The sequence below is a fragment of the Melanotaenia boesemani genome, chromosome 2 (genome assembly GCF_017639745.1).
Source record: "Melanotaenia boesemani isolate fMelBoe1 chromosome 2, fMelBoe1.pri, whole genome shotgun sequence".
NCBI classification, from domain to species: Eukaryota; Metazoa; Chordata; class Actinopteri; order Atheriniformes; family Melanotaeniidae; genus Melanotaenia; species Melanotaenia boesemani.
Genome location: NC_055683.1, coordinates 22,836,538 through 22,852,984, shown reverse-complemented (window position 1 = coordinate 22,852,984; position 16,447 = coordinate 22,836,538). Strand labels below are relative to the sequence as shown.

Genomic DNA, 16,447 nt, shown 5'->3' with positions numbered 1-16,447 from the left:
TATTTGGACAATAACACAATTTTCATTATTTGGGCTCTATGCCAACACAATGGACTTCAAATGAAACATCTGACATACTTTTCCAATCATTTGCCTGGGTTGAACAGAAAGTATATCGCTAGTGTCTTTCCAGCCAGTCCTTCCTTACCTCCACAGATAAGTGTTCAGCTTGACTCTATCACACTTGTGCCTACGTCTTCTACCAGGAATCTTGGTGTCATGGTAGACAACCAGCTGACCTTTAAGGACCATGTTGCCTCGGTTGCCCTGTCTTGCCGATTTGCTCTCTACAACATCAGGAGGATCAGAACCTACCTGATTGAACACACGGCACAGCTCTTGATCCAGGCTCTGGTCACTTCATGCGTTGACTACTGCAACTCCTTACTGGCTGGCCAGCCTGCATGCTCAGTTAAACCTCTGCAGATGATCCAGAATGCAGCAGCACATTGGCCTTCAATCAGCCCAAAAGAGCTCATATCACTCTGCTGCTAATCGTTCTTCACTGCCTTCCAGTTGCAGCACGCATCAAATTCAAAGCTCTGCTTCTGGCTTACAAAACAATAACCCAAACAGCTCCTGTCTACCTTCACTCCTTAATCCAGAGCTACACTCCCTCTCGACAGTTACGCTCTGGCAGTGAAAGACACCGTACTGCTCCCACCACCACATGAAACAAAATCAGTAGTTAGACTCTTCTCCTCTGTTGTTCTCCAGTGGTGGAACAATCTACGTAACTCAGTCCCATCCCCAGAGTCCTTTTCCACTTTTAAAAGCAAGTTAAAGACTCAGTTGTTTAAGGAGCATTTCGGCTCTAATCTTAACTCTTCTCCTCTTCGGAATGAGTTAGAAAGATTTGTCCAGCTCTTTGGCTCAGTCAAGTACTGAATAAGCTGCGTGCACTTGATACTGTGTGATGAAATCTTGATCTTATATATATATATATATATATATATGTATATATATATATGTATGAAATTATGACATCCCATCTTGTTTGAATTCTTGCTTGTGTTGTTCTTACTCTCAAATGTGAGTTACTTTGGTTAAAAGCATCTTTCTTTAACTATTTTTTCTCAGTTTATGTTTTTTGTGTAGCTTTTTTTTTTTTAACAAACACCCAAAACAGTGTGAATTGTTTAGATATTAAACCACTGTAAATTAATCTATAAGAAATTGATAAGAGAGAGACACATTTAAAACTCCTTTGCCTCCTCAAAACCTCCCCTTTTTGTTGCCAGAAGTATTAACATGTTACTCAGAAATTAGGAAGGTTTCATCTAACAAAATCAGGTGGTTACTAGAATTGGATGAGGAGAGTTTGGACATGATAGGGACTTTTGATGAGGCTTCTCTGAAGCCTCTGTTGACAAGGTGGGGATGGAAATGAGGAACATTGTGTGAAAGTCAGTGAGGAGGGAAGATGACAAAACAAAAAAACTGTTTCACAGAATGGAGATTCTGTGAACTTATCTCCATTCGGAAAAGTAACAGACAAGAAGACCAATAAAATGAGATGAGTTTGATGACATAAGAAAATAAAGTGACAAAATGGAGCTGAATTAAGCCTGAACAAAAAAGGAAAACACACACGATGGAACAGATCCTCCTTAATGAAGATTTATTTTGTAGTCTATTGTCATTGAGTTTCAAACTGGTCTTTCTACTTCCTTCAGACTTCCTATTTTCATTGCTAGCAGTATGACACGTAGAAAAGAGGAAGTTTTATCTAAGACAGCCAGCCTTGCCAAGCCTCATACTTGCTGAATGCTGACAGAGAGCTTGAGAAACCGTGATGGGACACTTAAATAGGTACAGATTAAATAAAATCTGTTTTGGAATTCTAATTATTTTCTCAAGAGCAGTTTACATCTTTGCAGAAAGTAAGTAGAAATATTTCCAAGCAGCTGCTGCATCTGTTTACTTGTATCTTAACTTAAACATGTGTATTGAAAGTGTGTTTTGAATTTGTTCATCATGATTACAATTGTTTCATTTACATTTTCCTAGGAGGTTACAAACTTTGTTTTAGCTATGGATGCTTTGACTCAAGTGATACTCAAGCCGGCATTACTCTGGATGGTGATGAAATCTGCTATGCAGACTTTAAAAAGGGGACTGGTGTTTGGGACAGCAAAGTACCAACAACTTTTCGTGCCGAATGGGCTTATGAATATGCGATGATATGCCGAACTGTGTGTAAGCATGATATATCCAGATGGAAACCAGATGAATCAGTTACAAGGTCTAAAGGTAAGGGATACCTACATTATTAATTTGCCTTGGTTTCTATTGACTTATACAACAATGACATAAATATAATTAAACCAACAGAAGCTCCAGAAACGATCCTCTATCCCAGAGATAAAGTGATAACAGATGAAGACAATACCCTCATCTGTTTAAGCAACAACTTTTTTCCTCCTAAAATCAAAATCAAGTGGACAAAGAACAATAAAGAAGTAGCAGAGGGAGATCCTTTAATCAAAACTATACCAAATTCTGATGGGACGTTTCACGTCGTCTCCTACCTGAACTTTGTTCCAAAACAAGGAGACATCTACAGCTGCAGGATGGAGCATGAAGCACTGGAGGAGCCTCAGACCAGGTTTTGGGGTAAGAAACCTAAAAGAATTCATATTATTTAGAAACTCGACAAGTGAAATTGGCCAGAATCTAAAATCACTTTAAGAAATGTTTTTTAAATTTTAAATGTTTTTTTCTTTTTTTTTCTCTAGAAGCTGAAACAGAAGAGGTAAGTTGTGGCCCGGCTGTTTCCTGTGGGCTTGGCGTGAGTCTTGGACTTCTTGGAGTTGCTGCAGGAACTTTTTTTTATGTGATGGGACACTAGCATCGCTGCATACAAGACTGTGCTCGTTAATCTATCATGTCTATATATTACTCTGAATGCATCATCCTTGCAAATCATAACTGGAAGGAATTTCCCAGTATGGGATAAATAAAGTACATCTGACTAATAAATAAAAAAAAATTTAATTCCTAAATTACCTTGGAAAAAATATGAAATTCAGCTTAATAATTTTCATATCTGCCCTTCATTGTTAGTTTCCTCTGTAGAACTACTTGCTGGTTTTCACTGCTGATAATTATATGATGTGATACGTGCATGTATCTGTATCATGTAATATACTTAAAAACCACCACTGTAACCAGTTAACCCCAAATTTGGTTTATGTCTGCTCACAGACAGAAAAGACAGCTCTATCATTTATATGTGATTTATTATTTTTTAAAAAGTCATATTTCTGCAACATATAATGTGCAAGTCTCATACTATGAGCTGAAACCAACACCTTTCAAATGTTTCTGTGAACATATTATACTGCATTGGGTTTTGAAGGTATTTGTACATATTTTCATAATTGAATCAAGAATATAGGTTTATATCTGTAATTATTTCTATTTAAATACAGATTATAAAACAAAGTCAGAGCATTTCTTTCTTTTTCTTTTAGTGTTGTGAGCATTTATCATGGAATTAAAAGTGATTGACCGATCTCACTGCAAAATTCTGAATGCAAATTATTCACTTCAATAATTTGTAAAAGATTTGAAAAAATTAATTAAATGAAACTGGATTTATTAGGGGCCGAAGGACCGATTTAAGAGAAATGAATAAAAATGGATAAGATGATATCTAAATTAATATGGAATGGGAAAACCTAAGAGTGAAATATAAAACACTTAAGTTTCCTAAACAAAAAGGGGGTATGTCTCTACCAAACCTAAGAGATTATTACCATGTTGGAAGGACATGAAATGGGATGTACAGAGCTATCTGACCCAGGCCTTGGTGGAGCATCAACATCTGTTAAGGGGCTTGGGGTCATGCATGAACCCAATAATAGAATTAGAAGAATATAATTACAATTATGGGAAATTATAGTAATTTATAAAGTAATTTAAATTAGAAAAATAGGCTTGTATATTGAGTTTATGTACACGGTCTGAAGTTTAAACCTGGGGCACCTGACCCAACCCACCTAAAAACTTGGATGTAAAAAGGCATAACAGCAAACACTCTCAGAAGATGGACAGTTTACAAGTTATCAGAATTTGAAGAGAAAGTAAGATCTTGGTGTTAAAATTTGTTTTGTTTTGTTTGGTTTTTTAAGATTTTAAAAAAAATTATCAAGCTTTGGTGGAAAACAGCAGGGAATCAACCATTTACATTAGGGAAAATGGGAAACAGAGTTGAATATTGAAATAATAGAGAAAGCATGGCACGTGAGACACAGTGCACATCCACGAGCTAATTATTAAGGAGGGAACTCTGCTGGAAGATTTAAACTAGTATTTTTTTAACACCAAAAATAAAAAGCAAACAACTTGCTGATCAATATTTCTCCTGGAGACAGAACGGGAGCCTTAAATCAATCACTCGCATATTTTCTGAAACTGTTCTCATGTAAAACTGTACTTGGCAAATATAAATTACATTGTCAAAAATATCTTAAGAGATGGAATCAAAATCAATGGCTAAGTATAAATGTTCCAAATCAACAACAATGGCTAGTAATTTTAAATGATATGTATGTTTTGGAGAAACTGATATATTTTTTGAGGGTCAACAAAAACATTTTATGAATAAATTTTATATAATGGCATATTTACAAAGAAAATAATGCCAACTAATTGAAAGTCTGTTATAATGTTCTGATGGAAAATACCCAAACAGCACCAGACACCTGATTTTATGTTATGTAAATATTTTCATGGACTGTTCCTGCTGAAGCATTAACATGACAATTCATCTTGGCCCAGCTGTTGTTATCAAACCAGAGTCTTCATTGTTGAGATATAATAGTTCTTAAAAATCAGAGGTAGTTTTAAGAATAATAGAAAAACATTCCATAAAAACAGGGTGGAAGAATTCCCTGTTTTTTGACTGACAGTACTTTTTGACTGTGGTGGTAATTGTTACGGCCGCAGGCTTGTCATCCTGCAGCCGTTTATACAAATGCTGCTTTGCCGATGCATCGAGAGGATCCTCCACCAGGACTGGTCGCTGGCTGTTCAGGACCCTTCAGGCCGGCCATTTAGGAAGATGCTTCACCTTTAAATACTGTGGACCATCTTCGTTAGAGGCAGCTGTGTACTATCAGGACAGTTCACCACTTGGGACTGATCTCCTTGTGAGAAAGTTGGATGCTACCCAGTGTGGGTATTAGTGGGTTGTCTGATAAAAGAGCTGTGAGGTTGCTTTATTTTGTTTTGGCTAAAACCTGAGCAACTGCAGAACTTACCTGCTGTGTGTTTATTTTCTGTTAGGTATATGTAAACTGCCAGTAAGGCCTTACACCTGTCACAGGACACTTTCAGTTAAGTTTTCTTTTGGTTTAAATGAGCTTTGGGTTAATTGTTGGACTTGGTATTTATTTATTTCTTGGGCATGTTGTGTTGGTTCATATTGAACCTGTTGTATTACTTTGGGTTTTCTGGGTTTTATTTGTGTACATATTGTAAATAAATTAGTTTTATACAGGATTCTGATTCTTGCTTTGTTACTGGTCCTTTTTCCCCTAGACATTAAAGGTTTGTAACAGTAATAGTGACACTCATCTAAGTAATCCACAGTGTACAGCTCCTTTCATGCTTCCCTTTATCCAATTTCTCCTCAACCTGTTTTTTCCAAGAACAGAAAAACTGTACATCTGCAGCCTCACTATCAGCACACCTCTACATCACAGCGACTGATATCAGGATGTTACGAAAAGCCTAGGAAAAGTCATTAAGTACCGGAGACCAAAGCAAGACAATATTAAACATCTCTCATTTTCTTTTATCCTTTTTCCCTTGCTGATCTTGTTTGTTTTTCCTTCTCTGTATCTCAGCAGGGCTGAAAGAAATGCCCAATGCTCTCTTGATACGTAATAAATAAGATAGTTTTCCCCAAGCTATCTGAAATTTCAAAACACCCAGACTGCAACAAAAGGGACAAAAGGTTTACGTATCAGGGAGGGATATTCATGAATCAGCTGGAGTTGAATATTGTGATAGATATTAGAGTAAAACATCACCATTTGCTACACATTCAAAAACAAAACTGGATCAGTAAAATCAATTTTAAAAATCTGTGCTCCTGTTGCACATCAGCATGAACTTGTGAGCTTCACTACCTCTTTGTTCTCCTCAGGGGGCTAGATTGATTACCACCTGTTCTATGTTTCTATTGACTGGGGAATCAAGCTAAAGGAGTAAAATATATTTCTGGTTTTTTGTTACTTGAAATGGCTCTAATAGAGTCCACTTCATCTATAATGATTCCATCCCCTGAACATCACAATTTCAAAATGCATGTTTTTATGTGAACTACCAGCCAGACTTGTATGAGTAATATGTTTTTATTTCTCTGCTTGTTCTCTTCTTATACATAACAATTGTGCAACCCCAAATATTTATGTTATCTGGAAATTACATCCTCATATGACAAAGATGAGGATGTAATCATAAATATATGTACCCAAATTCAGATAATATTCAATACAACCAAACTTACATGTTTATAGATCATGCAGATACATGCATTTCCAACATGGACTGGTAGGTGCATTATCAATACCAAAATACCAGCACGAGTACACAACACTTTACAACAAATGGACAGGAGCACACTAAACCCACAGAAAGTCCGATTTACCCTGCCACTCACAAGACCTGCCGAAGAATGAGGAGGAAAATAGAAGAAGAAAGAAAGAAAAAATGGGAAGATAATATAATAAAATAAAAATGTATTAATAATTTTAAAAAAAAGGGGGGGGGGGGGGGGTTCAATTTCTGATGTATTTTAACAATAATCATTTCTAACTTTTAGTGTAAATAAGGAACGGCTGCCATGCAACATTGAATTTTGAGGTGGATCTTTATAAGGTGTATCTTATCTTCTCTGCACCTTTGGATTTTAGTAAGTTAACCAATATTACAGGATGTTAGCTTTTGATCAAATTTAATTTATTATTTAACTTTTAGTAAACCAGAAAGACCCTTGTGACTACTGTCCCTTTTTTCGGGAAGATCTGGCCAATAAGGCATGGCACAGCAGTCAACATATAAAATGCCAAAAAAAAAAAAAAAGACAGATTTTTGTCTTCTTATTGGTTTGTAAATTGATGTTTGCTTTTTAGTTCATATAATCAAGAACCACTTCAGTTAAGGAAAGTTTAATCTAAAAACTGGAGACATCTAAATGATAAAAGACAACTGGGCTCCTGTCATAGTGGCAAGTTTCTGGACTCAAAGAGCAGACAGGAAATTTGAGCTTTAAGTACAGTGATGTTTACGGACAACGCTTGAAATGATTCACTTGGAAGAATTTTTTTCACTAAAAGTGCAGAGTTGGTGTTATGGTGAGTTGCAGCTGTGCTTCAGGAACCTGACAGAGCAGAGAGACACCCACACCCATACTGCAAAGACACATGGGGAAACGGGAAAAGGAAACAGAAGGGCAGACAACAGACTCTAGAGACTTATGACAGCACCAACATGGTCTTTGCAGCCACGCTGACTTGTGAGCAGTTCCTTGCTCACTTGAAGAATGAAGTTGCTTACAAATCTCTTTTTTGCATAGGATGTATATCTGTGGATATTGAATCCAAGATTGCAAAAGTGTCAGCATTAATGTACCATCTGTGTCCATAGGTTGCATATCTATGTTTATGGATTACAAATACCTGAGCTCATTTTACAAACAGAGATTTACATATAGTTATTTACTACTCTTCTGACCCAAATCGAGCTTTGGAACACATTTGTAGTTATTTCTACACTGACATTAGGTTCACATGGTCATTACAGTGCAGCAGACTGAAGTTCTGAAGATTTATTTCTCTCATTTAATCCCAAGCAAAGACAATTACATGAAGTATTGCACTGGGGAAATATTTTGCAGTTGCTTGGTCACATACGGAAAAAGTAACTAATGATTGAGGTTAATTGTGTCAGTCAGGGGATCAACGAGTATGTTACTGTGTTAGCTTAATATTACTCTAGATAGCCAAAATTAATGCATAAAAATTGACAAATAAAAGGCACAAGTTTAAAGACATGTTTGGGGTTTTGCTTCATTATTTATTAAGATGTAGTGGTACATTCCTTGTGTGTCTTTCCTAGTTCTTGTTTACGTCTTGTATTTGGATTTTCTCTCTTTGAGACCTACTTGGTTTTGTGCAGTTTTATTAAAATGCTATATCCACCCCATAGTCATCTCCTACATTTAGATTCTCCGTCTTGCCCTTTCTGCTCCTGACAAAACTCACCAAATATGACATAAAGCAAATGTTAACATACAAATAACTGGAAGTACACTGGAATATAATGCAGGAATTAGCAAGTGCTCAATAAGCACAATAACTTTATGTCATCTGCCCAGAAGACATCAAATGTGTTTTGATGTATTGTCAAAATGATTTTAATTCAGACTTTGTGAAAAGTGAAAGTGAAAAGGCTTCAATGTTGTCTTCCTCATGACTCTTTTAGCATGGCTGAATAATTCTGCCAAACCTGCATGAAGACAATATGCAAAGACAAAGGAGAGGAAATGAGAAAAACTGAAAAAGAGAAAGATACAGCAAGTGAATGTGTACAGAGCAAAGGCTGAAAGAGAAACTAATATGCATCAAGGAGAATATAGATTAGGAAAGCAGCTGTGAAGAGGGCAAAAGACAACTGTCCTCAGTCAAGTTCTCTTATGTAATGTCACAACAGTTTCCTGAACATATTTCAGCACTTCACTCTTTCTTCCCCTTTCCCCTGTCTTTACCTCAGACCATTTCCTTCCCCATCTCTCTCCCTTATACGCTCTTTTCTCTCCATTTCATACAAGCATATAAACACATCTCTCCAATGTGCTGCAAGGCAGGGAGTAAAGATGATGAATGCTGGAGTGATCTGTAGTGAGTGATCTTGGCGTTATCTGTAGTTCAGTGACCCCAGACACTGCTAGGGGACATAGGGGGTAAGAAAATGGGTAGAAAGGGAGGCAGGAGAGAAGAGTGCTCTCTCCCACCAGCAGTGCTCAGTATAACTAGTATTACTTTTTTATACTGATTTTGATAACTTTTCAGGCTTTTCATGCTTCAGCACCAGTTATACAAAGTTTTCCTTTTTCTTTTTGGCTCATCAAAGCTGGAACATTGATCATTTAGGCCATAATGCAGCAGACAATATTTACTATTTTATTATCTCTTGACACCACAGATCCAGCAACGTCTCAGGATGAGACCGGATAAGCAGACAGAACCTGCAGACCCAGACCTGTGGACCACCAGGTGTGACGAATCTTTGGGCCTTCCTGGAAGCCAAGCCAGGATTCAAACCACCCATCCAGGCTTTCTCTCCTGTGCGCTGGAGTGTCACCACAACGGTCGTAAGTGGGTCGGCTCAATTCAATGGAACCGGACGAGTCCTGCCTCATCATTCTTTGCTTGTCTGCTAAGAAATGGTTATTTGTCTGACAGGTTTAGTGAAATTATTTGCTTTTCAGTTAAGCTTCCGGCTTAAACAGATAAGACTCTTTTTAGCTTTCTTAGGATTCAGAAATCCTTTCTAGCCCTCTTTTAAACATTAGTTTGATTAACACTACAAGTTAATTAACTTCTGTTTTCAGTTTTCTCCACATACTACATTACTTTACAGTAATATTCTGTTTTGAACCTCACACTTCAAATTTTTGATGTTGTTTGATTTATGTTTGTCCCATTTAACCTCTGTAAAAATCCCTCTGACATTATGCATGTTTATAATAAATATTTACATTTATTTTAACTGGTCATGGCTTGTGATTTTTCCCTTTGAATCATGTAAGAACTTCTTAGAATTTTGAACTCAAGTCATTAGCCTCTTGAAATTGGTTTGATTAGATTTGATTTGGCTAGCGTGACTTAATTAATTTATTCTATTAATTCATCTAGTATTTTAGTGGTTTTGCAGGCTTCCATTAAACAAATGAAAAGCTTGATGTCGCTTCAATATTAATATTAATAAATTTAAAATTTTATATTGGTTGTTAAAAAAATAATATTTTGTTTAAACATTTTTTATTCTTTAATGATGCTAGATCACTACATGCTAACAGCCAGCATAAAATAACTCTTTCTGGACATGATGAACATTTCTTATCACATTCTAATCCCTTATCTCTGGGGCTGCGTGGCTCAGCAAGGTGGAGCGGCCGTCTTGTAACCTGAGGGTTGCCAGTTCGATCCTCGGCCAAGTCGAGTTCATGTCGAGGTGTCCTTAGGCAAGACACTGAACCCCTAATTGCTCCTGATGGGTGGTGGTTGAGTGTCTTGCATAGCAGCTTCCGCCATCATTGCATGAATGTGTGTGTGAATGTGATGTATGATGTAAAGCAGTTTGGGTATTGTTCCAGGTACCGTAAAGTAAATAAATATGGACCATTTACCATTTTAACGTTTATCTCTGGTGAAAAGTGATGTCTGTTATTCTCGTTTAAAAACTTTTTCTTTGTTTTCTCAGTGCTTACTGTTGCTGTGTGTTGGTTGTTTGTGTGTGGCTGTGGTTTCATCAATTAATCATCACTTAGGACAGTGGTTCCCAACCTGGGGTCTGGGATCCCCAGTGGGGGTCCCTGAAAGAGCACAGGGGGTCCTTGAGGCCTTGATCATTCAGAGTCATTGTGATTAATATCCACACATTGTCCCTATTTTAAGAAAAAAGTAAGGCTATATATTGTTCATTTAACTTAGGCCTTATCGAAGGACAGGACTAAGCCAGAATACAGTATTTTCTGTGAGAATCTCACTTTTGAAATAAATAAACCAACTATGGTTTCAGCATGAGGTGGGACAGGGGGTCCATGGGTTTTAGTATTTGCATGAAGGGGCTCCTGAAGGACAATAAGTTAGAAACCACTGATTTAGGCTGTGGTTTTATTCTCTCTGTAAGGTCAGAGGAACAATTCAGGAGCATCAGTGTCCTGAATTGAAGTAGCACTATGACTGGTGTTGTAACGATGGAAGGAGTAGTCAGTTTGACTACCCATCCATTTTCTGTATTGCTTAGTCCAGTTCAGGGTCACAGGGAAGCATCAATCAAGCTTTCTATTTGGTTTGCTCTTATCTGGACGTTTCTCTTGCTCTGCCAGCATCAAGTGGCAGGCTTATTCCGATATACAGGCACTGAGCTTTGCTGGCACCACTAGCATCTGCCTGAACCTTCACCACCAGTGCTCCATCATCACCCAGACATTGCCTTTCTAATTCGCCGTAGATACATCCATCGTGGGTCCCACAGGAATTTCTCTCACGAAAACTCTAAATCAATAAAGTCCTTCTGGTTCACAAATCATCGCCTTCATAGAAACCCTGGCTAGGGTTTTGATTGCCAAGCATCTATCCACCCTATCAACAAACATAATATTGCTGGGGGACTTCAATCTACACATGCATAATACTTATCTGCCTCTTACCAGAGACTTTTCATCTTCTTTGGAAAGCTTTGGTTTCTGTCAACACATGGACATTCCCACTCACACAAAAGGTCATACTCTTGATTCAATCTGCTGCTCTGGTCTCATTCACTCTAATTGCAAAGCTGATGAACTTCATGTAACCGAACATTTCTTCCTCTCATTTAATGTTACACTTAGTCTTTCTGCAATCAAGCCACCACGTACCATCACATATTGCAATATAAAGGACACTTATGTAGATGCTCTCCACTTCAGTATTGAAAATCGTCCACTTCCAGATGATCTTTTCAACCCGGATGACTTTGTAGCTCACTACAACAATAGTTTAAGCAACATCCTCAATACCCTTACCCCAGTGAAAACACGGTCTGTTTCCTTCTCCTCACCTGCCCCCTGGTATACCCCTGAACTTCGGACAATGAAAGCAAAAGTTCGCCAGCTTGAGCGGTTCCATAAGAAAACTGGTCTCATGGTTCATAAAGAAATGTACAGAGCTCATTTATTACATTACAAGGACAAGATTTCTCAATACAAATCAAACTACTACTCCAGCCTGATAGTCTCAAATGAAGGAAACACCAAAATACTGTTTTCACTACTAAATGAGATTCTCTAGCCACCCAGCTTCCTACCCCCCACCTGTTCTCAACTGTCACATGTAACTCCAAAATGCTGTTTTTCACAGAGAAAATTCACAATATTCACCAGCAGCTATGTTTAAATTTAACACCTCCTGCCATTCCTGAACCTCCCTTCCACTGCCAGCCCTTCTCTAGCTTTCAACTTCCCTGTGTTTCTGAAAACTCTGACCTCATCCGCAAATCTAAGCCCACCACCTGTTACCTTTACCCCCTCCCCACATCCCTGATCAAATTTTGCCTCTTCTCACTGCTTCTCCTCATAACCACCTGTCACGGTGCATAGCTGGCACTGGGATTTCCCAGCCATCCCTGAAGGCATTCTCCCTCCAGCACAGCTGATTGCTGATGCGCTCCACCTGCGCTATGCCCTTTAAATACCAGCCTGTGACAACTCTTCTCTGCCAGATCGTCTCGGTTTATCCCTGCACACGTCCAGCCCTGATCTTCTGCCTGCCAACCTGTTCCTGATCTTTGACCTGTGTTTTGACCTGAATATCCTGATTCTGCCTGCCCCCCTGTCTGATAACTCCTGCAAACCTGTTCCTGATCTTTGACCTGTTTTTCAACCTGGATATCCTGATTCTGCCTGCCCCCTGTCTGGTAACTCTGTCTGCCGTTTGATTCTGCTGATACTCTGACCCTTGGACTGTCCCCAGAATTTGGATTTGGATTTCGGAACCTGTCTCTCTCCCGTCTGGATAATCTAGAGAAATTACCTGGATCTATCTATCAGGATTTATCCAGTGTGGATAACTCAGCTCTTGTCACTATCAGACCCAACTAACTGTTTTTTGGTTCAGCAGTTGCCACAGCCCCATTGCAGTCATTTCGGTTCCAGAAAACCTCCCGGCCGGCTTCCATCCCCTCTGCTGGTATGTGAGCATTATCTTACACATTCCCGCCTGATAACGCTTTATCTCACCTTGGTTCTCCTACCCTCTCAGGCTGGCAGACTGCGAGACCAGACTCGGCTCACCTAGATATACTATCATCATTTAAAAAAAAACCTCACCCAATCCTCAGTTCTGACTCTATTGTGGTCCAGTTTGCTGATCCATGACAACCACCATTATTCACTCGTCACTCACCTCTGGTATTGTGCCATCATCATTCAAAAGTGCATCCATCACTCCTTTTTCTAGAAAAAAACTAGTAGAGATCCAAACAATTTCAATAACCTCTGTCCCATCTCTAACTTACCATTCATCTCTAAAATTCTAGAAAGAGTAGTTGCCACTCAACTCCAGTCACACCTGTGTCAAAATAACTTCTATGAGCCCTTCCAGTCGGGTTTTTGCCCCCATCACAGCACAGAAACAGCCCTCATAAAAATTACAAATGACCTCATTACAGCTAACTCCAGTTTATTCTCCATTCTCGTCTTTCTTGATCTGAGTGCGGTCTTTGATACAATCTTTCACCCCATTCTCCTCAGTAGACTCTCCTCCATTGGTATAAGTCACACTCCCCTTGAATGTTTAACTCATATCTCTCTGGCTGCACTCAGTTCATACAGTTAAAATCATTCAGATCTGACCCCTCCCCAGTCACTACAGGTGTTCCCCAGGGCGCTGTCCTGGGGTCCCTTCTCTTCATCACACACCGCTTTCCTCTTGGCCATATATTCTGCAAATTTGAAATTAATTTTCACTGTTTTGCGGATGACACCCAGCTCTACCTCTCATCCAAGCCCCTCCACTCTCCCACCCTCCTCCTTCATCGGCCTGTCCTGGCGACCAATGTCCACAATGACTTTGCAAAGTTTGTTACGAATGAAGTAGGGCACAGATTTGTGCTGAGCGAGCAGGAGTTTGGGCAGGCAGCTACGAATCTCCATCTTGTCTTGTGAAGCTACACCAATCCACATTTTGTTGACCAAGTTCTAAAATCAAAACATGAACATCAGTTGACATGATTTGACTGAAATTAAAATCTGGTTCATCTCAAACTTCCTGAAACTAAACAGTAATAAAACAGAAATTCTTCTAGTTGGAACAAAATCTAAGTTATCCAAAGTAAACAGTTTCTCTGTAACCATTGCCGACGCCACAGTCTCCCCTTCTCCTCAGGTTAAGAGCCTGGGTGTCAACCTTGACAGTACATTGTCATTTCAATCTCACATCAATAATGTTACCCGGTCTGCATATTTCCATCTACGAGACATCAATCGACTCCACCTCTCCCTCACCCCCCATGCTGCTGCTATCCTTGTTAACAGTCTCGTCATGTCATGCATTGATTACTGCAACTCCCACCTGTTTGGCCTTCCTCAAAAGACCCTTCATAAGCTTCAACTGGTCCAGAACTCAGTTGCTCAGATCATCACTAAATCCCCTTCATATCACTACATCACACCAATCCTACAGTAACTCCACTGGCTACCAGTATTGCACCATAACCAGTTCAAACTGTTCCTCTATACATTCAACACCATTCATAACCTCACTCCTCCATATTTGCTCAATACCATCCACATCACCACCCCATCCCGCTCCCTTAGATCCTCCTCCTCCATGAATCTGACTGTGCCCCCTGTCCGCCTCAGCATCATGGGAGCCTTCAGTCACTCTGTAAAATAAATAACACTTGTTGTTAATGTTATCATATCACCACTGTCACTGTCCCAAAAAAGCAATAAATCGGGCAGCAGCAATGCAACTTAAGAAATGCAACTATACAAGTACTGAACATGAAATTAAATTAAAAAGAACATGGTATTCATTAAAACTAATTGTTGTAGCGCAACATAGAGAAAGAGAAAGCTAATTTAAATTGAAAGAGAAAGACATAGATTTTTGGTAATCATGGCTTGGCCTTTTTATAATGACCCTGCAGAGTTTTCACACTTAGTTCAAAGGGCATTCAGGTCACCAGCACCACCAACATATGAAGCTACAGCTCAATAGATGTTTTGAACAAATACAGTATTTCAGAGGCTACCTAACACTCTGAAATATGTTCTTGTACTTTATTTTCACCTGCTGCCAGGTACAATTTTGACTGTAAAGATTGCTTCTGTTGAGACGTAACAGTGTAGAATTAATGTAGGTCACACACACGCGCACACACCCCTGTTCTTCAAATAACCATGTGATTTGTTCTGATGCTTTATATGTGATTATGTTGTAAATAAAAAGTGTAGGTTTTCAGGTGCCAGTACTGAAAGAATTTCAGTCCTAAAGAAACATTACTGAATAAATCTATTGGTCAATAAAAAAAATTAAAGTTTTGACTTCATACTGACTACATTTTCTAGAACTTTTAGCCAGTTTAATGTAAAAAGCAAGCATTTATCTTTCTTTGTATCATCCTAAGTGTGTGTTGAAGCATGACATGTTTTCCCCTTTATTTGTGCCTTTACTATAAGTTAAAGCTGCAGTGTGCAGCCTGGCACATTTATGTTCTCTCCACATGTTTACATGAGGCTGTGTGGTTGTGAATGCCTCCTGTCTGACACCAATGGTATAAGAGATGTATTTGAAACACACACTACATGTAAGTGTGTTGCACCCTCTTGAGGTTAGACATTAGCTTGCAGCAGATCCAGTGAGTGGCAGATTTTTTTATATTTCAGTTTTTGGCTATATTTTAAAGTGAGTTAAAAAGTGAAAATGTCTTACTGTAAAGCATGAAAGACCGATAAATAGCTATGAACTTATTTATAAATACTGTCCACTGCCAGCTCACAATACTAATATTTCTAAAACATATTTTACCAATTTTATTCTATATTGTAATGATTCTTCATCTAATGACAAAATATGTTTTAATATTGCATTTAATGCAACATTTATTGTCATATCTTTTAAACACACAAACTATTTATATCTGAATATCTATGTTTGGGATTGGAATTTGTGTTTTATTGTACCAAACAGCAAGAAAAGTAATTTAAAGAAGATATACATGGTAAAGAAAAGATAAAATGGAAAAGAGTTGTTTCTTTTTGAAGGCTATCAATTTGTAAGTCTCTATTTATGTATACTCCATCTTCTTACATGTAAATCATAGAAATTCTATCCTCCAACCATTAGATATTAAAAATTCATCATCTTGTAAGTTTTTCCCAGAGGATATAGACTCTCACAGCTCTGCCACTGTGTATCTAATGAAAATTCACCATATGTAAGCACAGCAGTATTCGTGAATACTTAATGTCCAGTGAAAACATTGTTTTCAAACAAATTAAACACAGACTACTGTCTTCTTTATAAAGTAATCTCACGTTAAAGACCTCTAGTGACATCTACCTGGAAAAAGATGTAGTGCATCCCTTCTCTTAAACGCCTTATGTCTTATTTTTTGTTTGTTTTTGGGTTGTTTTCTTTCTTTCTTTCTTTCTTTCTTTCTTTCT

At 38.3% G+C, this 16,447-nt stretch overlaps 1 protein-coding gene across 1 annotated transcript; it reads left to right on the top strand.

The window, feature by feature from the left end:
* Positions 1–1,768: 1,768 nt before the first annotated feature.
* On the top strand, positions 1,769–3,382 carry LOC121653492 (H-2 class II histocompatibility antigen, A-Q alpha chain-like). The gene is made up of 4 exons (XM_042007022.1): positions 1,769–1,883; positions 2,011–2,253; positions 2,335–2,616; positions 2,739–3,382. The coding sequence occupies exons 1-4, from the start codon at positions 1,796–1,798 to the stop codon at positions 2,849–2,851; spliced, it is 726 nt and encodes a 241-aa protein (XP_041862956.1). The 5' UTR covers positions 1,769–1,795; the 3' UTR covers positions 2,852–3,382.
* Positions 3,383–16,447: the final 13,065 nt, after the last annotated feature.

Excerpts from the sequence above, each read along its gene's own strand:
- LOC121653492 (XM_042007022.1), top strand. The coding sequence starts at position 1,796 with ATGGGACACTTAAATAGGTACAGATTAAATAAAATCTGTTTTGGAATT. Across the intron at positions 1,884-2,010 it reads AGTTTACATCTTTGCAGAAA|GAGGTTACAAACTTTGTTTT; the intron begins GTAAGTAGAAAT and ends ACATTTTCCTAG. Across the intron at positions 2,617-2,738 it reads GCCTCAGACCAGGTTTTGGG|AAGCTGAAACAGAAGAGGTA; the intron begins GTAAGAAACCTA and ends TTTTTTCTCTAG.